Genomic DNA, 25,735 nt, shown 5'->3' on the forward strand with positions numbered 1-25,735 from the left:
TCTCTGCGCTAACAAATATACATACACCTAACTCCGCCTCGCTCGGAATAGGACGAGGGATGGAACGGATGAACTGAAGCAATGGGGTGGTTGGTTTGCCTCTTGCCTTGGTTGAGACGAGAAGAGTCTCAGGTGGACCACGTCTCTCCTCCTCATGGTTTTCCATCCAGTTGCCTGTACAATTTTTTTTTTAAATCTTTTCCATTTTCATTCCTTTTAAAAGACATCGCTCGTGTTTCTCCCTTCCTTTGTTGCCCACCGCCTCTTCGGTGCACCCAAATGGTGAGTACACTTGTTCGCACACCAATAACCAGCGCTAGTGGTATGGTAGTATGAACCACGGAGCGTGTTTGGTTTTGTGCTTGTTCGTGCAGGCCACAAGCCGGAATTCTTTACCGTCCTTCACGTGCAGAGCAGCACGATCCAACTTGTGCTGTGTCTCTCCCGGCCGGCTTCCGGACGTTCCTCTGGAACAAATCGAACCCCTTTTTTGTCCTTCTTTATTTCTGCCCTTATTCGACAGGGGCATCATATCCAGCGCCTCTTCTTTACTGAACATTTTTCCGGGTCGATGGTAACGGCAGGAGAATACGAGACGTTAAGAGCAAGTCCAGGGGACTACCTATTTTTTGACTCCCCAAATTGCTATATGAGGATCCCTAAAAAAGATACCTTTCTCAAATTCCTCCCTTCTCCAACAGATTCCCCAAATCCCAACCCCTGAGTTCACTCACAAATATTTTAATCATATACTGCAATTGTTTTCCCTCTCTCCACTCTATCTCTTTTTAGATGATCAGGGGCTCGCCCCCGGTCCCAACTTTTCATTGAGACCCATTGTGGGACCAAAATCGCAGTTGTAGCAGAATAAATTTGTGTCACAAAAACTCAAAAGCTATTCCTTCTCTAAACCTATCTTTCTAGCAAAATCAACTATGGAGTTTCATTACAGCCGACCCTTTCGGCGATTCAGCGTGCCTCGCAGGGCAGTGAGGAAGAACGGTGGAGCATCGCCATTTTCTTCTTCTTCATGGGGGACGGCTGCGGAGAGGAGCCACCAGAGTCCAGCGGGGAGGTTGGGCTCAGGAGGGGCGCCCGGCGAGCAGCCATGCGCGGGGGAGACTGGTGCGTATCGGAGATCTTCAGCTTGGCGTAGTCTCCCAGGAGTGTGTCTTCAGGCCTTGACGCCAGCAAGCAAACTCTACCTCCAGTAGAGATGAAAGCTGCTAGCGCCAGCCCAAGAGAGGGGGTGCCTTCAGCACCGAGCGGAGGAGGGAACAGAAACCCTCGACCTGTCCCAAAATCTCCTGCTTGTAGATAATCTTTGTAGAGTTCGGAGTATAAGCCACCATAATTGGTTAGAGGTAATCCAAACAGCATTTTCAAAAATAAAGCTATTTCTAAATTTCCAGATACACCAAAGGATAGCGGCACAAATAGAATTCAAAGCTCCATGTTTTTTGTGAGAAATCCATAATCTGGCAATGGATTCTAGATCAGCCCCTAGCTGTTTATTGAAATGGAGGGAAACTGTTTACCAAATGATTTTAGCAACTACACATTCAAAAAAGAGACGAGGAACAGTTTCATTTTCAGCACAAAAAACACAGCTCTCTGGTTTCTCTATATGTCTTTTTTTTTAGGTTATCTTTGGTCATGATGTTATTATGAGAGACCAGCCACAGAAAAACCTGAACCCTGGGTGGAGCAGGGATTGACCAAAGAGAGGGTATGAAGATCTGTTTGACACCTCTAAAGTTGATGATGCTATAGTGAGAGCTAGAAGAATACTGCCCTGAAGCAGTGTATTGCCAGATAAGTGAATCGGTGTCCTCTCTAAGCACTATGCTACAAGCAACTTGTTTTAAGGCATACCAGAATTCCATCATGGTTTGGGAAAAAGTTCTTCTAAAAGTAAGTTTTAGGTTATTGCGTGTCGGCGATGGCACCGAGGAGGCCGATGAAGAAGGAAACATACGGCTTCCAGAAGACGTGTGTGTGCCGTCTACTGAAAAGGAGAGTGACATAGAGAGGTTGATCGACCATGTGTTCCCAGCTTTGAACACCAGCATGGCCGACCCAAACTATATTACTTCTAGAGCTATCCTCACGACGAAGAACGACAACGTCGATAATATAAACATGCGAATGATAGAGCGTTTCAATGGAGAGGAAATGATCTACCACATCTTCGACGGTGCGGAAGATGATCCACACGGTTACTACCCTCCCGAGTTCTTGAACACGCTTACCCCGAACAGGCTGCCTCTGCACGTTCTCAAATTGAAGATCAACTGCCCCGTTATACTCCTAAGAAATATTGACCCGGCTAACAGATTGTGTAACGGCACGAGGCTCATAGTACGTGGATTTTGCAATTGATGCCGAGATCGTGCTAGAACAGCAAGTTGGTAAGAGGGTGTTCCTTCCTCGGATTCCTCTCTGCCCATCCGACGATGACATGTTCCCATTCCGTTTCAAGAGGAAGCAGTTCCCGATTAGGCTGAGCTTCGCAATGACGATCAACAAGGCACAAGGCCAAACAATCCCAATTGTCGGCGTGTACCTACCGGAACCGGTGTTCTCCTACGGCCAGTTGTATGTGGTCTTGTCGAGGGCAATAGCAAGAAGGAACATAAAAATCCTCGCTGTAAAGAATGATGAGAACGCAAAAAAGTCAAAGTCAAGGAAACCAAAGAAACAAAAGACATCTTTGGTGTCCACCACGAAGAACATCGTGTACAAAGAAGTCCTCAACACATGATGTCCATTGACAGCCTCTTGCAACTAAGTTACTTGTGATTATTTCTTAGCCATAACCAAAACATCAAGGAGCAACATCTCTTACCTGACAGTATACTTGTTACTGCTACATCCATCAGACATTGGATGCAAAAAGTTCATGTTGTAATATGAAGAAATGTGTCCTCCTGTAAATATAATATACTACTATCAGTTTAGTATAGGGTGCATTTTCAATGATGTTTCCAGTACCATTTTATTTCATAAAGTTTGAAGCCAATTACCTCATAACAAAAAAGTTACAAAATCTGAAACATCACTGCTTTAACCTCATTCGTGCTTCTTGCATTTCTTCTTTTGACAATGCTATCAGCACTACACGGCCTTCATCTGATGCATCAAGTTAAAGTACAATCATTAGATGTTCAGGCAGACATACTTCACTACTTCGGTTTTCCGATCCCATGTTATGAAATTGACAATTTCTAAAATTGAAGACATATCGGAGTGAGCATTATATATCTAGGAAACACCGACTCAAATTTTATGCAACATCGACAACAATGCCAAGCTCAACCATCAACAAAATTCAGCAGCTTTATGCAAACGTTCGCCGCTCACGTGGGCCGTGACAACTCACGGACATTTCCACTGGTAATTTACATATAGTCAGTTGTGCACAGTACACGGTAGTATTTGCGCGGATCCACCCGCCCCGAAACTTCACCCAATCCCCGCAAACCCAAACGTGAGCGGAACGGCCTCCCCTGATCCCAGTCCAGGAGGCAGCAACGACTCCCCCACCACTCGCCGACACCAGTTCGTTCCCCTCCCAATCCCAAACTCCACCACGCCACAGCGCCTCGAGTCGATCCCAGCATGACGCAGGAAGGCGCGCAGCAGGCGCCGGTGAACTTCTGGGGCGAGCATCCGGCCACGGAGGCGGAGTACTACGCGTCCCACGGGGCGGAGGGCGAGTCGTCCTACTTCACCCCGCCGGGGGCCAGCCCGCGCCGCCTCTTCACGCGCGCGTGGCGCCCCGCGGCCGCGGGGGGCACGCCGCCGCGGGCGCTCGTCTTCATGGTCCACGGCTACGGCAACGACATCAGCTGGACGTTCCAGTCCACGGCCGTCTTCCTGGCCCGCTCCGGCTTCGCCTGCTTCGCCGCCGACCTCCCGGGCCACGGCCGCTCCCACGGCCTCCGCGCCTTCGTCCCCGCGCTCGAGCCCGCCGTCGCCGACCTCCTCGCTTTCTTCCGCTCCGTTAAGCAGCGGGAGGAGCACGCGGGGCTGCCCTGCTTCCTGTTCGGGGAGTCCATGGGCGGCGCGATCTGCCTGCTCATCCACCTCCGCACGCCCCCCGGGGAGTGGACGGGCGCCGTGCTCGTGGCGCCCATGTGCAGGATCTCCGACCGGATCCGCCCGCCATGGCCGCTGCCGCAGATCCTCACCCTCGTCGCGCGGTTCGCGCCCACGCTCCCCATCGTGCCCACCGCCGACCTCATCGAGAAGTCCGTCAAGGTGCCCGCCAAGCGCCTCGTCTCGGCCAGGAACCCCATGCGCTACAACGGCCGGCCCAGGCTCGGCACCGTCACCGAGCTGCTGCGCGCCACCGACGAGCTCGGCGCGCGCCTCGGCGAGGTCAGCGTCCCGTTCCTCGTCGTGCACGGCAGCGCCGACGAGGTCACCGACCCTGCCGTCAGCCGCGCGCTCTACGAGGCCGCCGCCAGCAAGGACAAGACCCTCAAGATGTACGACGGGATGCTCCACTCCATGCTCTTCGGGGAGCCGGACGAGAACATAGAGCGCGTGCGCGGCGACATCCTCGCCTGGCTCAACGAGAGATGCACGCCGGCGGCAACATCTTGACACCATTCGGATTGTGAAATGACCAATTGTACACCAAAATTGTTTTGATATGCAAGTGTGCAACGATTATACATATACGTTCACTTTTAAATAAACTGACTTGGTGCTTTACATGGTCTCGGTATACAGAATGGTTGTCTCATGATCAATGGAATGCTTCCAGCTTCGGGTTTGTTGTGCCTCGGGTTGATTGTGTATTTGTATGTACTACGTATATGATTGTGTTAGCTCTTGGCCGGAGCCGGCGCTGGATCTGCTGGAGCCGGCGCCGTAGCTGCTGGCAGTACAAGGCGTTCTCTCCCCTGTACCAACTTGGCCGAACGAATTTTATCTCCAGTCTTAATCTGCGAAAGGACATCTCTCCCTTCTGCAGTAGCATACCTGCAGATGTTTGTGTCCACAGGGAAGTTCTTGCTTTTTCATCCACAAAAGAGATCGATCTCTCTTAACTCATTCTGCTATTTAGTGGTCACAGAAATGTAATAACGAGAGTCATGACTTACCCGAAAACTGAAAATTGTCCTTCGTCAAACGAGATTCCTCCTAAACCAGACTGCAAAAATACAACAAAGTCATCACACATCAAACTATCTGCATAATTCCAGATGGCACACTACAGGCACTGAGAAGAGGATGACAATGCAGATTGTGCATTCATACATTTTGTATTACCCGATAGCTGATGGTTAGTGCATTGTTTACATGTACATTTCTATCCAGTATCCAGATATTCATGAATTTTTCATACGCAAACATGACCAACCCTTTAAATATATAGCAAATATATTTCACAACATGAGAGGAAATGTGAAGTGCTGTTCTGTCAAGTCCAGTTATCCAATTTGATCTAGTGTATCTTGATAATTGTGTCAATCCAATTGTTTATGTCGGTCTGTTGTAAAAATGCAGCCTTTTACTCACATTTCTCTTATCATAAAGATAGAAGAAGAACTGGTCAGGTGACGAGTATTCATCGGAGTCCTCACTATGTGCCATGGCAATAGAGCCGTACACAGACATTGGAAGAACTGGCAACTCTCCATCCTATATTTTGTGACCAAAGGAAACGAATCATGATATAGAGAAAATGAGATCAAAATTTATTTCGGCGTTGAAGCAGTGCAAGTGAGTGACCTGAATATTTAGTGGACTTCTGTATAACGGTTCAAACTGTCCAGCTGGCATGACCTCTAATGGAAGGGTATATCCTTTCTTCCCAGCCTTACTGTCTGCAATGATTGCCTGACTTGCAGATTTTAGTGTTGCCCCATCATATGCCCCATCTAAAACCTGAAGCAAAGTTAACCTCATCGACTTCAACTGTTAAACATCAATGCAACTGCCCCTACAGAAAATTTTCAAACACCATAGCATAATGCATATGTAATACTCCCTCCGTCCCATAATTCTTGTCTCAAATTTGTCCAAATATGGATGTATCTATTCCTAAAAAGCCTCTAGATACATGTAATATTTCGACAAGAATTATGGGACGGAGGGAGTATGTTACATCGAAGCTCTAGGAGATGCCTCTTCAATAAGAGTAAATATCAGAAAACCCCAACAATTGGGGGTATGGTATCAGAATTCAGAAAACCAGAACTCTTGGAAAAAAATTCACATGATGACAATTATTTGGCTAATTACTAACACATAACCCAAACTGTGAGATCTGGGCCATTTGACAGCGAATCTGACTGGTCCGGCCCACCAGTCAGTTGCCACCTGGTTCACCTCACTTCAGTCCTGGTCCTGGTTTATTTTGCCATGTGGCAAACTGACCGGTAGGCCCAACCGGTCAGATTTGCCGTCAAATGTGCCTGGTCTCAGAATTTAGGTTCTGTGTTAGTAATTAGCCAAATAGCTGTGCACCTGTGATAGGTGATTTTTTTCCAAGAGTGGTGGTTTTCTGATACCAGATCCCCAATTGTTGAGGTTTTGTGATACTTACTCCTTCACTAAAGACAATTCTGGTGTTATTTATTTTGCATTTATATACTTCACAATGACTACTTTCAGGAAACAATGAGATAGTTAAGCTACCTTACCAATTTCACAAAATTTCCAGCAGTCAGTGGCGCAGAATATCCATCAACTACGACCTGCATGTAGTACACAATCAATAACTGACACATGAATCTGTCATTTTTGCAGAGAAGTGGAGGAAGACAATACTGTTGCAGTCTTGCAGATCATGCAATCACAAAGGATAGCACTAAGGACCTGGTTCTCATTTATCATTGCCAAAAGAGTGCAGTTTATAATGCCCAGCTATTAGTTAACCACTAAAACACCTTGTACAAAATACGACAATAGGGGCGCGGGGTGGGGGAGTGGGGGGGGGGGGGGGGATATTGATAAAGCTGAATGTTGACGAAACTGTTTACGATATCACTATCATGATAACGGTTACCTGAATTGTAGCAACACTTTTGGGTTCACCACCAGCGGTCGGAAAGAATGTTGAACCATCTCCTTTCTCAACTGCGAATTCAACAACTCCTCTTCCTGTTAGCCTATTAATAAAAAGGCATTTCAATTAAATTCCGTATAAATGTTTTTCTACAGAAAATGATGAACCAAACACTAAATGTAAATGCCTCCAACACCAAGATAGAAAATTCAAACCACCGTTACAGTTGCAGAAACGCATAATCCAATGTTCACATATCATATAGTTTGTGCATTAACTAATAATCAAAAGAGGAGGGTTTTTTACTGCCCTTCTAAAATTTGAAAAGAAAAATGCTCGTGCAATTTTCTGACCATTAAGTACAAAGCTGGAATTTAATCATGTTAATATTATTCATTACACTTATAAAGATTCCAGTTGGTGGTCGTCAATTCATCTATCGAGACTACACCCTAGCTTCTTAGATAATCACTTGATTGTCACCCATTCAATGTGATGTAGATATGTATCAAGATCTTTTATGGTAGTTGATTTGGTTTGATATATACTTTTGAGATAATTGTTTTCTCAACAAATATTTTGAAAGAATTCTTATTTAGCATAAAATTGGAAAATATGAACACATGAGTATTTAAAACAACTCATGCATGTAAAATATACTTTTAATTCCGTAAAAAAGCACGTGCATTTAGCTAGTAAATGACAAGTATGGAGTTTTTGTCTTATTCTTTTGAAATCGACAGCCATGTGCCAAATTAAGTATTAACTGCTTTCAGTCTGACAGTTTCCACTCGCGCCAATGAAATATACACAAGGAAGCAGACACGATAACCAATCAGTGTGCAAATATTGATAAATTGCTAAGCGTTAACTTAATTTCCAGTGCCACACCATAAAAGTAATGCAGTTTCCCAAGCAGCGTGGATGATTTGAGATAAACCTACTAAAGGTAGACTGGAACCCTGAACTACCATCAAGAAGCTCAGGTAGAGAAGTGCATAGATTGTTCCTCTCATGATTAAGTCTTCTAACAGAAATAAGAAATGCGTGTTTTTTCTTTGCAATGCGCGATCAAGTTCCATATCAGCTTCAATCTTCACACCTACGACTGTTCCAATCGAACCTCACTCCAATGCTAGGATATAGAAGTGGTGGCTACTATGAAATGAAACATGAAAACATTGTTTACAAACAAAGTTTCTCCAAGAAATGACAGGAAATGCATTTGGAGATTATTAGAGACATCGACAGAAAAATACCTTGGATAATCTAAATACTGTTTAGGTAAGAGAAAGGATAAGCCTGGAGCCTGTTGAAGGAAAACTATCCCATTAATAAATAATCCAACCTTCACTGGAGCAGAATTAGTGTGCTCTAAGTATCCTGAAAACAATAGTTCTTAAGTTGACTAGACTTACCTGCAACAGCTCCAACTCAGCAAGAGTATCAAGAGACGAAGCAAGCGCTACAGAAAGTCTGTCATTGTCCTTATCATTAATATATTTCAAGAGAGTTTGTAAACCACCCTGCAAAGATAGTGGAGTTATTCTTCAGATAATGAAAGATACTGAAGTAACTCATCTATTTATTTTTGTCTCACCAGCCATATTCCACCCTCTTAACATAACTTACTTACCTTCCCTTCGAGCAAGGAAGTATATAGCTCGGAGCCCTTTTCCTTTAGTTCTACAGGTACACTTTCCAAAATTGTCTCCTTGTTCTCCATGACTATCTGCATTCAGAGCAGGTTGTATATATATCAGGATTCAGAACGATGAGCTCAGCTGATTCAGTAAGAAGGTTACATTACGATGCAATGAATAAAGCATATGTCATCACCAATCTGAATAGCTCTTCAAATTAGGTACTTATTAGAAGACATGGAGTCAGTTTACTTTCATGGCCTTCTTGACATCCCCCTCCATGGAGCCATACGGCTTCCTCTGTGGTATCCTGAGCAAGTACGAGATGTCCTCCAGCGATTCCTGGCAAATGTGTGCACAGAACCTGAGACACAACGGCCAATCATACTTGCACACATATGCTAAGCACAGCGCCGATCCTGATACGTGTTTACCTGTACGGTTTTCATCTTCGGGTTCGCGGGGATGGCCCTGCGCAGCGCGAGCTCCCCCGTCCTCGGCACGTTCGTGTCCGGCGAGTAGAGGATCGCATTCGCCGGCAGCGCCACGGAAATCTGGGCGATGATGGCGAGCGCAGCGACCGCGCTCTTCAGCAGCTCGAGCAGACCGTCCTGAACCAGACCAGACCACCCATGGAGATAAATTAAAGCACCGATGGACCTTGTAAGACGTGGTTTGGAGTTTGGAGTAGAGATGCAGCTACCTCAGCAGTGCAGAGGGAGGAGGAGGGGTGGTGCGGGCGGCTGCGAGAGGCACGGGGGACGCCGCATCGAATGCCGCGATGGCGGCTCGGGCAGTTCGTCCACGCGACGAACTGGCTGCCCCCGGGCGCAGCCGCGGGAGTGCGCGGGGATACGGGGAGGGCTCCGGCGAGCACCACCGTGGCCACTCGTGATGCCATGGAGTGTGCGAGGGTCGCAAACGGAATGGGTGGGGTCTTTGTGAAGGGATTTCGGGTTGGAGAGGGGGGGAACGGAAGGGTGGTGACGTTGCTACTGTCGCCGTCGTCGTGGTCGCCTTCTATCCGCAGCCAGTCAGTTAGAGGTAATGATGGCCAACGGGCCGGCCCGGTACAGATTAGACGGGCCGGCCCGGTGAAGCCCGAGAATAGAGCGACCGGGCCGGCCCCAAAACGCGTCCTCCCGGCCCAGGTGCGATAGGGCCCATCTAAGAGGTTAGAATGTGACAAAAAAGGTTAGCATTTATTTTTGCCTAATTACATTCCATTGATGCATTCCTCAAAATAAGCTAAATATAGTGCCCAATTGAATCAAATTTATTTCTGTTAAATGCTGTCTAAGTAAAAGTTCCATATTTAGTAATTTTGCGCGTTTAAACATTCCGTTTTTTCATAATTGGAAACCTTTTAAAAAGAGATTGAGTCCATATTTAGTCCGAGAGTTTCCTCAAAATAAATCTTTGAGGACCTTCAGCGTGGGAATATTCATTGCAAAATAGAGTAACATAAGGGGAGGCTGAAGCTCAAAGCCTTAGGTTTCTCGCATATGGTGTTGTATATCATAGAAAATGGCTTTCCCCATTTTAACTTACTGTAATGTGACATGTGCAATTTCTTGTTGCATACAAATGATGACGGGTTACAGGTGTGCCCATTAATGTAGCATCGTTAATTTGGCAATCTCCAATCCTGGCCGAGCACAAAATTGGATGTCGTTTATTACAAGCATGTAGCACACACGAACCATGAATAAAAAAACCGTCACAAACTTATTCATGTCGATTGATCGGCCGATCCCTCAGTTGCATCTGGGGCTCAGTGCAAAGGCACTAGCGGGGAATGACTGTGTGGATGTCTCAAGTTGGAGCTTGAGCTGGTCACCGAGGTGCTGAATCTGGCTGAGTCCAAGCCACGCGAACTCCACCTGCAACCTCACACCATACACACGGCTTATTGATCCATCCTGGAGAACCCCTCCAATGGTACTATCATAGCGAAACTTGTATTGCTTGCCAGCTATCGGGACAGAGAACTCGCACGTGTTTGGGAGAGTCACCGCCAGATTACCTCCCTTGAGTGTGTACGACTCCACGCCTAGTGGGAGGAGGCCCGGTGGCAAACCGTTGTCCTCGAGGACTTCGTACGCTGTTCCGATAGAATCTACCCCTATTGTCGAGTTGTCTGAGATGGTCCCTCTTGCGGAGGAGGCCATGTGGAAGATGGAAGCCATTAGGATGGCGAGAAGGAGACACTGCATCGTCATAGTTTCTATTGCTTCGATCGGATTCGAATTAGGCACGAGTAAAATATATGTATGACTACGAATACAGGTCTGTGATAATGGATGAAGACGGAGGTCCTCGGCACCTTTATATATAGGGATCTCGGCAACATGATATGCAATCAAATTTTAATAGCATTTATTTTTGCCTGATTTACATTCCATTGATACATTCCTCAAAATAAGCTAAATATAGTGCCCAGTTGAATCAAATTAATTTCTGTTAAATGTTGCCTGACTAGAAGTTCCATATTTAGTCCTTTTGCGCATTTAAACATTCCATATTTTTCACAATTGATTTCTTTAATTTAGAACATTGGTACTACATACCTCAAAAAGAGATCGAGTCCATATCTACTCAGAGAGTTTCCTTAGAGTGTTAACTTTCGGTTATGTGACAGATGGTGTTGCATATCAAAGCAAACGGCCTTCCCCATTTAACTTACTGTTATGTGAGATGTGCAATTTCTTGATGCATAAAAATGATGATGGACGCAAGACAATGTAATCGGTTTAAAAATTACGCATTCCCTCTTTTTCCGGGTGCACAAGAGCACTCTGTTGGTATATATGGGGGTAGCATGCACCTAATAAAACTAGGAATAAGTGTACTCCATTGTAATTCTCTTTTGTAAAAGAGCATACATAAAGGTTCGTGATGGAGTCTTGAAGGTCTAGCCGTCTAGTACTACACCCTGGTATATTTGCTTGGTGGATAATAAGGCTCTCTCGTATCTCTCAAAAGCATTGTTAATAGAGCACATATCGTAAATCCTATAGACATACTCACATACATGCATTTTGTATAGGTTTCTTTACGATATCTTGGTATTAGTTCATTTGTCGTCACAAATATACCGATTTTTTCAACCCAATGGCTAGAAGCCCTCTGGCATACGCTACTCACAATTGCATTATGGTATTCCTAAACTACGACATGCATCTTGTGGAATTTCTTGTCTTAAGCTTTCTTAAAGAAACATGGGTTACAGGCGTGATCTAGAAAACACGCTCGCTAAGTTCCCGCGTGTGCCGGACGAGGCAAAGAAAACCATCGAAGCAACCGCTCCGCGTCACTTCGTAGTTCGTAGTGGAAATGCGGATGCTTTTTTTCAAACGACCATCGAGTTCGCGTCGCCAAGTAAAAATTGCCACAACCCGTCAAGTCGGCAAGTGACTCCAGAGCCGTACGGACGGCGAGGACGACTGATCGTATGATAACGACTCTCCAGCTGGTCCGGCACACTGAAAAGATCGGGTCAGTTAAAACTTAATCTCGTTACGATTGTTTTAAGAAAAAAGAGATTTTTTCCCTTTCTTGGAAATAAGTGCAGGATTGACACGAAGTCTATGCCAACAGGCCGACAGCTTGGGGGCTTAAGCAATGCCACGGTTCACAGAACACGGAGAAGGCGATGGTGATCGGTCGGCTTACTGCTTACATAGCATGGCAGTTGTCGAGGATATGCCAACCAGGTATCCTCATGACTTGGCCTGCGCAGGAGAAGACTGGGCTGACTTAGACATAAGCGGGCCCAACTAAAGCATGAGTCCAAGACGACTACAATACCTTCTTCAAGAAAAAAATCATGCAACCATAGATTGGCCATGTATATAAGATTATCTGGGGCTGCCCCTAGAGGCACAGTTTTACAGCTGACAATAGATCAATCTACCTGCATAGAGCTAGTCAGCTAGAGCCACAAGCTATGGCTAATCCCACTTTATATTCGTTATATGCGCAAGATGTACAATTAAGCAGGACGTATGTCTTTACCTTCCGGCCAAAATTTAAGTAGACACCTCTCACTTCAAACAGCCCACACACAACGGCCAAAAGCCCAACTACCCCCGAGGTTCCCTTCCTTTCGCGCGTGGCCCATATGGGCAGGCGATATGTCGTTATCGCTTGGGATCTGATCGATCCATTCATCTCTACAGACTCTCTGTGATCAGCAGCACTATCGAGTCAGCAGACAGTTAGGGTAGTATCCAATGTGATATATGTATCAAATCAAATAATAAAAGGAGGAAAGCTTCCTCCGTCGTCGTCCGTCCGCGCTAAAAACCGTCGGGCAAGTACATCCAACCCCACGGGGTCGAGCCGTGTGGGTCCATTGAAAAAATCTCTCGATCTGGTTCTGCGCCGCCGCCCCCGCTCCGCCTCCACCCTCCTGATCTGCGCCGTCGCCCCCTTCTAGCGCCCCCGCCTTTGCCTCCTTCCCTCCCTTTGCTTTGCCAGGCGAGGCCGATGCATCAGGCCTCAGAGGAGGGGGCGCGGCATGGATCACACGTCAGAGGAGGAGGGAACGACGGCGAGGTAGCCCGACAGCCGCGAGCCCCATCATCTTGCTGCGGGCACAGATCCAGACGCTGCAGTATGTTGTTGCGCCCTCGAGCGGCGTCCAGCGTCGGGGTCAACTGGGTCCTGGAGGAGTGGGACGGGAAGAGGGCCACGAGGAGGAAGACCGCAGCAGCGATGGCACACCACGCCACTTCTCTCCTTTTTGCAATAGATTGCTTTCAAGCAGAATAGCAAGAACTGAAACAGGAACTTCATTTTCTGTTGTTGTTTTTTGCGGGGGGTTCATTTTCTGTTGTTAATTCACCAATACTGTGTTTTGCTGAAGAGATTTGCACATAGCCTTTGAGTAGACTAACTTTTCCTGTTTTATTTAGTGCCAGTTAGTAGTAGTACTTCTCATATCAGTTCAGTTAACAGTACGTGGAACATGAATTGGTGGCAGACTACGGGAGTTAACAGAGGACTACAAGAGTAATAAACGAATCTTGATGCGGCTGTGTGATTTTGCTATGTGTTGATCCAATTTTATCAAAGTACTACATGAGTAATCTTCATGCCGTTTGTGTGATTTTTGCGATGTGTTGATCAAATTTTCTCAGAGTAATCACCCTGCTGCTGCTGTGTAGATCAAATTTTATCAGACTGGCCCACTGGAGTTGCAGGATGCGTCAACCGAGGAGGGAGAACCCCCCGCCGGCAGCGAGCAGGGTGAGGTGGCACGACCCCTGCGTGAGACCTCCAACGGCGAGGAAAGCAGATGCGGATGCGGACGCTCGAAGGGAGGTGGAGAGGGAGGGGATGCGGGCACGGAGCTCGGTGGGGACGACGGAGGAAGGAGACCAAGTTTGAGAAATGTGCCGCGTTGACAAGATTAGAACTAGATGGGTTTCTTTTTTGTTAAAACAATACCGTATAAGGCAGTGCGACAAATATTTTGAGCCGGGGGAGTATCATTAATTTCACAAGAATTCCATTTTCAACGCTAGAGATGACGCTAATTCTATGCAATGCGCAATATCAATGAGTGATAAGTCACAAACAATGTAATCGTTTGTGAATAATGATTTTTTATCGGTGCTCGTATGCTTAATTTTGGCATTGTACTAGTGTAATTAAATTAGAGTAAATAGCAGCATGAGCACAGCTAGCTATATTCATGGTATTCACCTCATCACCTGTATGGACAACCTTTTGCCTAGTTGTCGGTTTGCATCACCTTCGGTAATGCGTGCACATGATGTCTCATGGCTCCTAAACAAACAGTAGGCAACCATGAGTACAGTGGCCCTTCTTTTCTTTTGCGTGCCACAGAAAGAGTAAGCAGGCATGCACACAACACACATGTGGATCGGGAGGAGGCTAGAGCTGAGGCCGGGGTGAGATGCCCTCCCGGCTCCCGCAGGTTCTTGCACGGGAGTGGATCGGGAGATGTGCTCGCGTTGAACGTGGACGAGGGAGAAAGAAAAAGAACAGCCCAAACGTTTTCCCTTTGCGGTGGCAGATTACCGTAAATAGAAGCTACTCCGCGAATTCTCTTCCCACAACTGGTGCTCTGGGTTTTCTTGCTGAGAAAATTATGTGTGTTTGTTGTCGCATGTCCTTTGCACTGATCGAATCACTCCAATATGGTGTCGTTCCTTATTGATTGATGTCTACTCCCTTGATCGCATGAATATTGCTTTACACAAGCAAAATTATTCCGTCAGCAAAAGATGTTAACAATAAAGCAGAATCAACTTTTGATTATTACTTTTTTGCATAGCATGAGGTAATTTTAAGAGTAGGAAATAAAATTTCGATTCCAGATGCAAGATAAAATAAAATATTTATTAGTAATTAATTACAACGAACAAAGCTACAAACTGAAATTAGTAGCCCATGAGATTTATTCCAAGTGTTGTGTGCATGCCTGCTTGCTCTTTCTGTGGCACGCAAAAGAAAAGAAGGGCCACTGTACTCATGGTTGCCTACTGTTTGTTTAGGAGCCATGAGACATCATGTGCACGCATTACCGAAGGTGATGCAAACCAACAACTAGGCAAGGTTGTCCATACAGGTGATGAGGTGAATACCATGAATATAGCTAGCTGTGCTCATGCTGCTATTTACTCTAATTTAATTACACACATATATCACATTGGATACTACCCTAGTTGTCTGGTGACTCGATAATGCTGCTGATCATTCCCAATGCAACAGCACGCTGGTCGACAGGCACCTGTAGATAACACTTCAGCTTTGGCATAAAACCTAATTATTTTGTCGAATACTGACATGTATAAATTGAGACTTACCATGTGTCCAGCCAAGAGGATCCAGTAGAAATTTAAGCTCTTGTATGATCTAACATATGCCTCGATGGCTCTCGAAAGGTGTTTCGAAGAGTCACGGTAACGCAAAGGATCCCTTGGCAGGCTCAAGAAGTTCTTCAGGCCATCCCATCTGAAAAGGATGATTAGATTGGAAATTTCAAGGCATACATGATACATGTATGAATTATGAGGAGGTTTGCTGATGGGAGTTGCAGAAGGAGACATAGAGGTCACATTTCTTTGCAAGGGGAACATATATAAGCGTGATGTTGCGGTATAAGGAGATAGTTTTCAGTGAGAGCTTATAGTCCTTTATGGACCTACTCAAAGAGAATATTTAAACCACAAGTGATCCTATAAAGAGCGCCCTCCTGCGCTGTATGTCAGATGCAAGGCTTTGCAGCAGGCCTTCTTTAAGGCCTCTTATAGGTGGTTTTCTCTTGCTCTCTTGATGAATTGGTCACAATCACTTCATCTCAGTATATAAAAAGGAAAAGCTCATAGTTTGCATCCAATAATGATGGCCCATACCTTCCCCATCAAAAAACAAAAATGATCTCTGAAACATATATTGCTTAGGCTGCTGCTGATATGGATTACTTCGCACTCGATGCAGATGCCCTATGTTATCCTAATGAATCCTAGCATGACCATGAATGTCATTCTTTTCTGAATCAACAAAATTTGTGACATCTTTTTCATGCATTTGTCAGTCCTTTGCGCAAAATATCAGAAAAGGGAAAAAGTAGAGATCGGTTCTGTAATGCAAAGCATGTGTTTTTTTATTCTTTTCCGGTGATAATGATCGTTTAAAACCAACTTTGTCCAGGTTTTACTGATAATGACCACATAAAGCCTTCCACTCATCCAGCCAGATGCAAGCAAAGCAGCGTTCACCAACCAAGGTTAAGAGGAAGGAAGACCTGTTAAGAAGATTAAACCCAACAGCCTTACTGTTTTGATTTATTACCACCTGTTGTTATTATTATGTCCTGGGAGTTACTAAATCCAAGAAGCAACATGATAAAAGAAAGAAATGACATGTTGCAGTGGCTAAGCCACAACACATGTCCTGTCAGGCTGTCGCCTGCCCCTGTCATTAATTAAAACCCCAATGCTGTAGCAGTTCACACTTCACGGCAACATTATTACTGGGTTGCAACATCAACAGAGACTGCATTTATTTTATTACTGCTATTTTAGTTTCTGTCTTTTCAGACTGAGTTTAGAGAAACTCATCAACCAATATGTGCCACATTTATCTGTTTTTTAACAGGTCATTTATCATTCAGTTAATGCAAATAGCTACCATGAAGAATGGAACATGTAGCTAAAACTGAAAATCACAGTTGCTGAAGATTCTTGCTGAATGGAATAGGTGAGTTCATCTTTATTTGCAACCATTTGTCTTTATCCTCTGTGCATTCCAATTATTGTTAGCCTGGGTTGTACTTTTGCCTAATATAATAAGCTACTGCTGTAGGTGAGCACAGCCTCAGTGGAAGCTCGGCGTGCAGGTGTTATGTCAATGAAGACATTCCAGAGATTAATACCTACGGCGCCAGGTAAACTCATGCTAGCTAATTTGTTTTTGTTATTTTTGCCTGTTCATAAACAAGTGGAGGTAACCTATGACATCTGTGGCGGTGCAGCCTGGCTGACAGCTTCGAACCAGTGAATCACCTTATGGCTGGTGGTTCTGTCATGCTCTGGACCTCCGGTGGTTGGGGAAGTGATCATGGAGGAATTAGAGGACGGTAAAAGAACTGGTCAGTCTTCACCTTTTGACAATGAGGTGGGTTCATTGCTACTCTTGTGTTCATCCCTACTTTGAGATACCTGTGCTAATAATCCCCAGAAAACTCACTGCATGTGAATACAAACGCCCTCATATACAAAGGCTTTGCCACTTTAGGGGTGTCCCGTGTTAGAAATATTCAAAGTCCCACATCATTCCTTATATGTGCTTTTGTAATGGAAGAATGACACGGGTGCGAGTCAGGGGTACTGCCCTTTTCTAGTCTAGGTGAAAGGGGGTAGTTCCAGGGACAGAATTTTGTTCTTTGGGGTTTGTACGGGTGTAGTTTGGAATAGCCCTTATAAGCCGGGTGATCCAGTTTTTCCTTTTTCATTAAGTTCTCCCAAACTTCTTTGGAATTCTCAAAGACGTAATAAAAATAATACCTTTTATATAAAGAACTATGTACAAACTAGCAAAATGGGCAGATGAAGATGCTTACTTGAGTTTCTTCACCCATGCTTCTACGCCGATCGTCGGGCAGATTACATCAAGCTTCAGAAGACAAACACATATACTTTTATTCAGTATACTAAATTCTGAAGATAAAGTATATCCATTTAGTTGAAGATATAAAAATCTAAGCTGCGGAGTGACGAGGAGCATTTGCTACTGACCTGTCCATTATACACGGTCACATTCACACCATATGCTAGCAACGCATCAACCTGAGCATGAAGAATTGAGCATATTAAACGCAACAAATTCCGTCACAGTCAACTAAATTAGATCAGTTAGATAGAGCCATAAAATAGTTTGCTTACCTCATTGATCGCTGGCTTCATAAACGTGTTAGCCAGTGCGTCATGGACCTGAATCGACGCCTCTTGCCAACTGCGGTTTAACTGAAATTGTTAGTTCAGTCATGTTTGATGCGTTGAATATGTATTTGAAATAGAAAGAACATTAGGTTTTTGTATGCTTTTGTGAACTGTAAAAGGCCCCTCTATGTTATGTTGCCCCAAGGACCCTGATATCCCAGGACCCTGCTTGCCCATCAGAAATTTGAAGGTACACCCAATAAAACATGGGCCATCTATTTTTTGTGATTCATTGGCTAATAACCCAATACTACTATTTGCTTGATGTTTTCTGTCTTATCTTAAAGAAAATAAAATGGTTTGTAAAAAAATCCCACTGCAACACACGGACTATTTGCTAGTATAAAAAGTGATGACGCTTACATGAGGTTCTTAGGGATGATCATGAGTTTTTTCTTGATAACACCATTCATGATGGCATCAATGGTGTTCGCGGCCGGAGACACTTGGCTCATTAATTGGGAGCTTCTCAGTGACGACGGGTTTTCCAAGATAGGGTTCATGCTGGTGTCAAGCAAGAAATTTTCCATGTTCTGCAAAAAGTCATGCATGTTTCTCAATTTGTGCTGAGTACTGTTAATATTTTATCATGAGAACAATCTTGGTAAATATCTGCAAAACCTGCCATTCATAGCTGAAATCTACAAAATGTCTGATGCAAAGTGTTGGAGTCTTCGGTAATTACAAAACACTTACTACGCTGTTACTATGGTAGTCGATCAGATCAAGCAGATCAATCCACGTCTTCCGTGCCATCGCAAATTGTCCCACTGCCATCTTCTCCTTTACCGTTGCTGCCATTCTGAGAAGGAGATACCCATGCCATTGGAGGTCGAGGCAAATTAAGGCCCCGTTTGGAACACGGGATACAAAACTTAGGAATATAAGAGAATATACGAATATGAAAGGAAGACCAGTGCGAAATAGATGATTCATAAAACATAGAAAAAGATTCACGAGACGTTTTTGGATGGCTGTAGGAAAAGCTGAGGAGCAATTGATGTTATGTCTAGTGTGAACCACTGTTCCACGAATAGTTTATTCGGTGACAACCAGATTGTTCAATTTTTTCAGCCTCAAGCAAGCACGAACAATATTGTTTTTCATCTAAAAACCAAAATTTCTACCCAACCTGCAAATATGCTGATGATACATTAATTTTCCTGAGAAATGATCTACAAATGGCTCAGAACTTAAAGTGGATTCTCACATTATTTGAACAAATTTCTGGTATGAAAATCAACTACCATAAGTCTGACCTAATCCCCATGAACCTGGAGGAGGATGATACTAACTCACTATCTCAGATCTTTGGCTGTAAAAAAGGAACACTTCCCATTACTTACCTTGGAGTACCTCTACATCACAGTAAATTGAGAAAAGAAGATCTCCAACCTGCAGTGGACAAAGTTATCAAGAGGATTGCTGGCTGGAGGGGCAGGCTCCTCTCTATTGGAGGGAGAGTTACCCTAATTAGGGCATGCCTAGCAAGCATTCCCATCTATCTCCTCTCTTTCATTAAATTCCCTAATTGGGCCTTGCATGCCATTAATACCCAGATGGCACACTGTTTGTGGGATAACTATGAAGGACACCACAAATATCACTTAGCTAATTGGGAAATGATGGCCATGAGAAAAGAATTTGGAGGCCTAGGAATACCCAACTTGCGTGACCTGAATGTCACACTTCTTGCCTCCTGGATTAGAAGATATAACCTGGACACTAACAGGTTATGGAAACAGATTGTTGATTTTAAGTATGACGCCTCCAACTCCAACATCTTTGCATGTGAGGAAAGAAATGGATCAAATTTTTGGAAAGGGGTTTTATGGGCTAGTAATGCTGCTAAGCTAGGGTATCAGTGGATTGTTGGTGATGGTAAGTCCATAAGGTTTTGGGAGGATCAATGGTTTGGAGGTTCAAGCATTGCCATACAATTCTGGGACCTTTATGTGATCTGCAATGAACAGTTGGCAACCATAGATGATGTTTGGGATGGTTCAGAAATCAAACTCTCCTTTAGGAGAAGTTTTGGTCCTAGACTAGTGGAGCAATGGGAAGCTATTTCCCGAATCATTACTAGTTTATCTTTTTCTTCAGAGAAAGATCAGATGGTCTGGAAGCTGAATCAAACTGGCATATACACTTCACAATCTTTATATGCAATAGTTAATTTTAGAGGGGTGGCTGCTATATATGTTCCTGCATTATGGAACATTACAGTACCACCCAGAGTGCATGTGTTCCTCTGGCTACTAAGCCATAACAAGATCCTTACTAGAGATAACTTGAGTAAAAGGCAACACCTAGCTGACAAAACTTGCCTTTTCTGCACTGAACCTGAAACTGTCAATCACTTATTCTTTGAATGTGTGGTGTCTAGGCTTATGTTCCATGAGGTTGCTGACATTATACAAAAAACTGAGATTACTTCATATGAACAAATGGCCACTTATTGGTTATGTAATGAACGAAATGGTGTTGTTAACATGATAACTACTGCCCTCATATGGACAATCTGGAAGTTTCGTAACGAGTTATTATTCCATCGTCATGTGTGGATGAATATACAGGTCCTGTGGAGGAAATCACTGCGCTTGTTGAAGCGCTGGCAACCGCTATGCCCCAAACGAGATACACAAATCTGGGACAGATGCCTCTTCCTGCTGGAGCAGAAGTGTGTGGAAATTCCCCGGCTGAAGTGATCAAAAAGCGTCGAACTGCTGAAGCTGGCCCAGGAACTCCGCAACTGCTGGCTCCAAGACACTCCCTGAAGCTGAACTAAATTGCTGATTACCCTCAATGATGTGCTGCGGCCTTGGGAGTTTTTCATATTGCAAAGCTTTGATACTGTAGTGGCAGTGTTCTGCCGTTTCCATCTTGCATTTTGCTATTTTGAGCCTTTCTGGTATTGTGGCCGTTTCACAGGCCTGTAATGGGAGCTTAACTGAATATTGTCGTTTCATTCTATGCAATGGAACGGGGCGAAAAGCCTTTGATCTAAAGAAAAAAAACCAAAATTTCTGACCATTGATTTGATAGATCAGGATATCACAACCAATAAATCCTAAAAATAGCCAATTAGCATTAAGTTGAATTTTTTTACCCACTTTTACCCTATTTCCACCCTGACAACCAATCGATCGGCCCCCCCTATCATATAGGGGAGCAGACCAGTACTAACACCAATAGATTAGCTTTTAATCTTAACTAGCAGGGTGCCCGTGCGTTGCAACAGAATACATACTGCTGTAATGTCCAAATGGTAGGAAAAACAAAAGTCGAGGATAACGAAACGTTGAAGATGAAATCACAAAAAACATGAGAGCATGAAATAGAAACTTGGTTCATACATATAGTATCTAGTAAATAATTTTAAACAAGAGTTTGCTTCTAGCTATTTTAGTGCAATATGAGCACAAATTACAAACAAAAGAATGTGAGGTCATTGATCGACAACAACAAAACGATCTTGAAGAAGGTGCTCAAGGAAGGGCTGGAAGGCTAAGGCTATGACCGCCCCAACGATGGGGCTGTTGTCCAAGGTGTGGCGCAAGGACAACATAGTCAGGCGGATCAATCGAAAGGACTCAGATTTGACAACTTGTAACATAGTTGAAGTCTTGATATCAAAACATTAAGATCTGGGTGCATCTAGTCCCAATGCCACCTGGTGTTCAAAATATACAAACTGGGATATTCCAGCAACTGAATCAAAAGGTTGTCGAAGACTTTTCCAGCTAAACCTAGAGATATGGAACCCATATTGTACGAGCAAAATTCATATAATCAATTTGTCTCCTGGATCAGACCCCGTTAAAACAGAATGTTTAGCTCACAACTCTCAAAGGGTCAAAACAGCAATAAATCAAAGAAGAAAGGTAAAAAATTCAGATATCATTACATGCAACTATTGTAGCAGAATCAGCTCCTACCATAGCAGAAATTAAAATAGTAGTAGAACCTGAGAAACCTAAGAAGAAGTACCAATCACACCAACTATCCATATCGGCTTTCCTTTCTCCATTGTACATCTTCTAACTACCACTAAGAAGGCTATGTGCTTGATATAAACCTGTTTCAAGCCCCTTTTTTTATCATTAGCAGTTTGTGTCAAATACAAAATCATGTTCAGTGTGTTGTACAGTATTAATTAGGCTGGGAGCATGTTAGAAAGAAAATGTGTACCTTGCCCAGAAAGATAAGACATTCTTAGTAGTACCTTTCTTCATGGATAAGACATTCTTAGTAGTACACAAATTTGGGTCAAAAGAGAAAAATGGCACACAAGAACTCAAACCACTGAGCAATTCTCAGACACAACAACAGGAGACAGTGGCCAAGAAATAATATTTACATGCATACTTCATAGAGTACTTGTCAGTAGTTAAGTGAAGTCAACTATACTCCCTCAAATCCATAATAAGTGTCTTGGATTTAGTACAAAGTTGTACTTATGGATCGGAGGGAGTACATGTTAGTTATTGGTAGGCAAATCAAAACGGACAAAGATGCCAATAGATAGTTAGGTGTTAGGACATGCTACTTGTATGATTTTATCAGGAATTCAGGACAGTTCGCATAATAATACATCTAATGTGTGAAAACAAAACAGCCCACGGCCTTTGTATTCATGTTCTTTATACTCAAGAGTAGGAATCCAGGACAGTTCGCATAATAATACATCTGATGCTATTATCAGTTCTCGATTAGTCAATAGTACATTGTTATGATCTGAAGAATTGTGAATCGCCAATTGGATGTTAGCCTCACAGAAAGACTGGCAAATCCTGAGTAATCGTTCTAGGTCCTTGCATAAGCCACGGAACAGGATTCGGCACAACAAAAGCAGATCAGATCAGAATATCTTCAGGACCATAAAAAACTCAAACAACATGTTAATTTGTCGAGGGTTCTCGCACTTGCCTGCAATGACATGCATGATGAGAAAGCAGTTGTTCTTGGAAGAGTTAACAACTATACTGACCTCGCAATCAGAATAAAATCAAGTAGGCTGCATGGCCCCTGAAGAATAAAGTCGATGTCCAGGTAAAGGGAACCATTTGATTACTAATGCTGCTGGTCGTGGAAGCGGCCGCTGCTCGCCGGAACTGCCGTCGCAAGGCCTTCGCCGTGCCGAAGCAGAGGAGTTCGACGCCGTGCTGGAGGAGAGGAGAGGCGCCGGTCGCAGGGGGCAGCGTCCCTTCATCTGCCCGCTGCATCTCGTCCACCACGGCAGCGGCGGCGGCGCTTCGCTTCCGGGAGAGGAACCTAGCAAGCGGTAGCAACGGACGAAGGTAGAGAGGGGCGGCGACCGGCGGCGGTTGGAACTTGGAGGAAGAGAGGGGCGGCAGTTGGATACTTGGATCGTGTTGACCGCGTGCGGAGGCCTAATTGCCAAAGACCCAAAAGGCCCAAGCAACAAACTAGCCCACCATGACCATGCTGCCCACAAGTGCTACTCTTTCTTTTCTTTTTCTTTTTTTGCGGGTGACAAGTGCTACTTCGTATGGGATTACAAGTGCTCCTTCGTAATTTCCTCAATGAAAAAAAAGTGCTCCTTCACAGGGGCTAATCCCTAGTCCTATGCATGGATTCAGTGCGGTTAGGGAAGAACTCTCATGCAGTATATACCTGTTGGCGGGGCCTACAGCGATGTCGTTCAACCTCGACACGTCGTGCAGCAGACGCGCGTGTGAGACCTGCATGTGGATCAAAAGCACATTGTTGGACAAGACCGATCCACTTGACGGAGAAACTCAAGAGATTAAAAATAAATGATTTTTCTCACCGCGAAATCGGCTGGCGAAATCCAGCTATTCCCAAGCACAACGCCGCCTAGCTTCAGATTGAGGGTGCCGGCACGGATGGCCCTTGCCACGGAGACGCCAATCATGGCGGCGAGCTTGCCGCCGTAGGACTCGCCGACGAGGAACAGCGGGCTGCTCTGCAGGGCGGGTATCCTCTCGCTGATGTTCTTGAGGAGCACCATGGTGTCTGCAGCCACCTGAGCGTCCGTCGTCGCCAGCGCGCTCGCGTCCTCCACGTAGCTGTACCCGACGCCCACCGGGCAGTCCTGCACGCACGCGTTGCCATGATTAAGATCAGTTCCTTAAACTCGTGCATGAAGAAGTTAATTACTGTAAGTAATACGGCTCACTGACCACGAAGATGAGATCAGCCTTCCGCAGCCACGTCGAGTTGCGCGGCTGCAGGTTGACGTCGAGTGGTCCGATCTCCAGAAAGTTGCCACGGCCGACTCCAGACCCTCCCTGAAACAAACATGACAATGACATGATTAAGTTAAGCTGATGCTCAGTTTTCTCGGGCAAAAATAAATAAATAGACACGTGAAATCGCACCGGACCGCCTTGCAGCCAGAGGATGGTTGGCCTGGCCATGGATGAAACACTGCGTTGTGGGCTCCGGTAACTCCAGTAAAACATATGAGCCTCTGCAAGTTGTCCACTCCTAATGTGAGGATTGATATACGCTGATGCAATGTAATGTACTGAAGAGAGGTTTACTTACTCTCCCGCACTTGCACGTATCCCCATTGCTCTTCGTAGGCGTCGGCGAAGCTACCGGAGAGCAGGAAGACGCATAGAGCGGTCAAACCGAATCGAACGAACACGTTCATCTCGTCTCTCCGGTGACCAGCCAGCTGTCTCTCGTTTCGGTTGCAGGGAATGGGGGCCTCCGTTGGGATTAGTTGATCTCCTCACTCCACCCAATCCCTAGTAGGATTAAACAAAAGTGAAGAACTGCGGCCGAGGTTCAGGCCTGAGCGGAGGTCTCTCAATCGACCAGAATAGTGCCAGGGGGACTTGTAGACTGTACACTGTGCAAGCACTGAAGCACATGCCTGTGGCGTCCCTCTTGATGGACCCACAGCGCTGCCGTCAGATGGAAATGGACCCACAAAGAAAAGTGTCCAAAACAGCTGCAGTGAAATACAGATGCTTTATGTTTTCCACCGGGCATAATACGCATCATTACTACCTCCGTCCAACAAAAAATGTCTTAACTTTTACTAAATTTAAATGCATGTATACACTAAGTCATGTCTAGATAGGTTCAAATTTTGACAAAGTTAAAACATCTTTTTTTGAACAGAGTAAGTATTAGGATGTGCGAATCAGAAAGTTCAAAAAGAAAATGGACGTGCGAATCAGGACTCGGGAGGACGGTGGTGCGAGAAAAGAAAGCAATGCTCAGTCTCACCCGTGCAACCTAGAAGCACATGATAATTGCTTTCCCCAAAGACAACCTCTTCAACTCAACCTAGAAGCACTGGCAAACTCGATAGAGACAAAGCCACCCTTAGCTCACATGTTGGACGTGTACAACCGGCACCTACAAACTTTGATGGGTGGCAGTGCATATGAGCTCCCAAAGAGAAGCGTTGGTCAGTTGGTGCATCGCGACCAGTGATCACCTATACTTGTGTCGAGATTCAATATTTCAAGACTTGGCAATGACTACTGTAGCTACTCTGGGCCAGTTTTTTTCGGCTTCCTAGACCGGCTTACCTGAGAAGCCGTCGTCTAAATTTAATTAGACTAATAAACTAGTTTGGCCTAAATTAA

General features: G+C 44.8%; 4 protein-coding genes across 9 annotated transcripts; 1 reads left to right on the forward strand and 3 right to left on the reverse strand.

Annotated features, from left to right (window-relative positions):
- Nucleotides 1-793: 793 nt before the first annotated feature.
- On the reverse strand, nt 794-9,650 carry LOC100830703 (peptidyl-prolyl cis-trans isomerase CYP37, chloroplastic). 6 transcript variants are annotated; one of them, XR_002961664.1, is made up of 14 exons: nt 9,371-9,637; nt 9,102-9,278; nt 8,920-9,009; nt 8,661-8,756; nt 8,443-8,550; nt 8,284-8,333; nt 7,025-7,127; nt 6,660-6,713; nt 5,746-5,901; nt 5,533-5,655; nt 5,115-5,164; nt 3,027-3,132; nt 2,849-2,930; nt 794-1,322 (listed from the first exon to the last, which is right to left on the reverse strand). XR_002961664.1 is itself a non-coding variant. In XM_003562829.4 (12 exons), exons 1-12 carry the CDS (start codon nt 9,566-9,568, stop codon nt 4,836-4,838), a joined length of 1,362 nt encoding a protein of 453 aa, XP_003562877.1. In that variant the 5' UTR covers nt 9,569-9,633; the 3' UTR covers nt 4,638-4,835. The 6 variants fall into 6 exon arrangements, 3 of the variants coding, with proteins under 3 accessions (XP_003562877.1, XP_024312457.1, XP_024312458.1); XR_002961663.1 differs by lacking the exon at nt 794-1,322 and adding an exon at nt 2,336-2,648; XR_002961662.1 differs by lacking the exon at nt 794-1,322 and having other exon boundaries at nt 2,739-2,930.
- Nucleotides 3,472-4,724, forward strand: LOC100834859 (caffeoylshikimate esterase). Its single transcript, XM_014897725.2, has one exon. The coding sequence runs from the start codon at nt 3,622-3,624 to the stop codon at nt 4,609-4,611; it is 990 nt and encodes a 329-aa protein (XP_014753211.1). The 5' UTR covers nt 3,472-3,621; the 3' UTR covers nt 4,612-4,724.
- A 774-nt stretch (nt 9,651-10,424) lies between the features above and the next one.
- LOC104582053 lies at nt 10,425-10,889 on the reverse strand. Its single transcript, XM_010231341.1, has one exon. The coding sequence runs from the start codon at nt 10,887-10,889 to the stop codon at nt 10,425-10,427; it is 465 nt and encodes a 154-aa protein (XP_010229643.1).
- Nucleotides 10,890-14,993: 4,104 nt separating this feature from the next.
- Nucleotides 14,994-24,983, reverse strand: LOC100835166 (serine carboxypeptidase-like 51). The gene is made up of 12 exons (XM_003560032.4): nt 24,678-24,983; nt 24,509-24,600; nt 24,311-24,418; nt 23,938-24,222; nt 23,781-23,848; nt 18,840-18,945; nt 18,507-18,676; nt 18,087-18,156; nt 17,940-17,990; nt 17,765-17,817; nt 15,507-15,654; nt 14,994-15,430 (listed from the first exon to the last, which is right to left on the reverse strand). The coding sequence occupies exons 1-12, from the start codon at nt 24,784-24,786 to the stop codon at nt 15,362-15,364; spliced, it is 1,329 nt and encodes a 442-aa protein (XP_003560080.1). The 5' UTR covers nt 24,787-24,983; the 3' UTR covers nt 14,994-15,361.
- Between the last annotated feature and the right edge of the window lie 752 nt (nt 24,984-25,735).

Source organism: Brachypodium distachyon, chromosome 1, assembly GCF_000005505.3.
Source record: "Brachypodium distachyon strain Bd21 chromosome 1, Brachypodium_distachyon_v3.0, whole genome shotgun sequence".
NCBI classification, from domain to species: Eukaryota; Viridiplantae; Streptophyta; class Magnoliopsida; order Poales; family Poaceae; genus Brachypodium; species Brachypodium distachyon.

Coding starts and splice junctions, on each gene's coding strand:
- LOC100834859 (XM_014897725.2), top strand. CDS start 3,622: ATGACGCAGGAAGGCGCGCAGCAGGCGCCGGTGAACTTCTGGGGCGAG.
- LOC100830703 (XM_024456689.1), bottom strand. CDS start 9,568: ATGGCATCACGAGTGGCCACGGTGGTGCTCGCCGGAGCCCTCCCCGTA. Junction 8,334..8,442: donor CTGAGTTGGAGCTGTTGCAG/GTAAGTCTAGTC, acceptor TTCCTTCAACAG/GCTCCAGGCTTATCCTTTCT. Junction 5,165..5,532: donor ATCTTTATGATAAGAGAAAT/GTGAGTAAAAGG, acceptor GTATTTTTGCAG/TCTGGTTTAGGAGGAATCTC.
- LOC104582053 (XM_010231341.1), bottom strand. CDS start 10,889: ATGACGATGCAGTGTCTCCTTCTCGCCATCCTAATGGCTTCCATCTTC.
- LOC100835166 (XM_003560032.4), bottom strand. CDS start 24,786: ATGAACGTGTTCGTTCGATTCGGTTTGACCGCTCTATGCGTCTTCCTG. Junction 24,223..24,310: donor AGGCTGATCTCATCTTCGTG/GTCAGTGAGCCG, acceptor GCGTGCGTGCAG/GACTGCCCGGTGGGCGTCGG. Junction 18,946..23,780: donor GCTGTAGGCCCCGCCAACAG/GTATATACTGCA, acceptor TCTCCTTCTCAG/AATGGCAGCAACGGTAAAGG.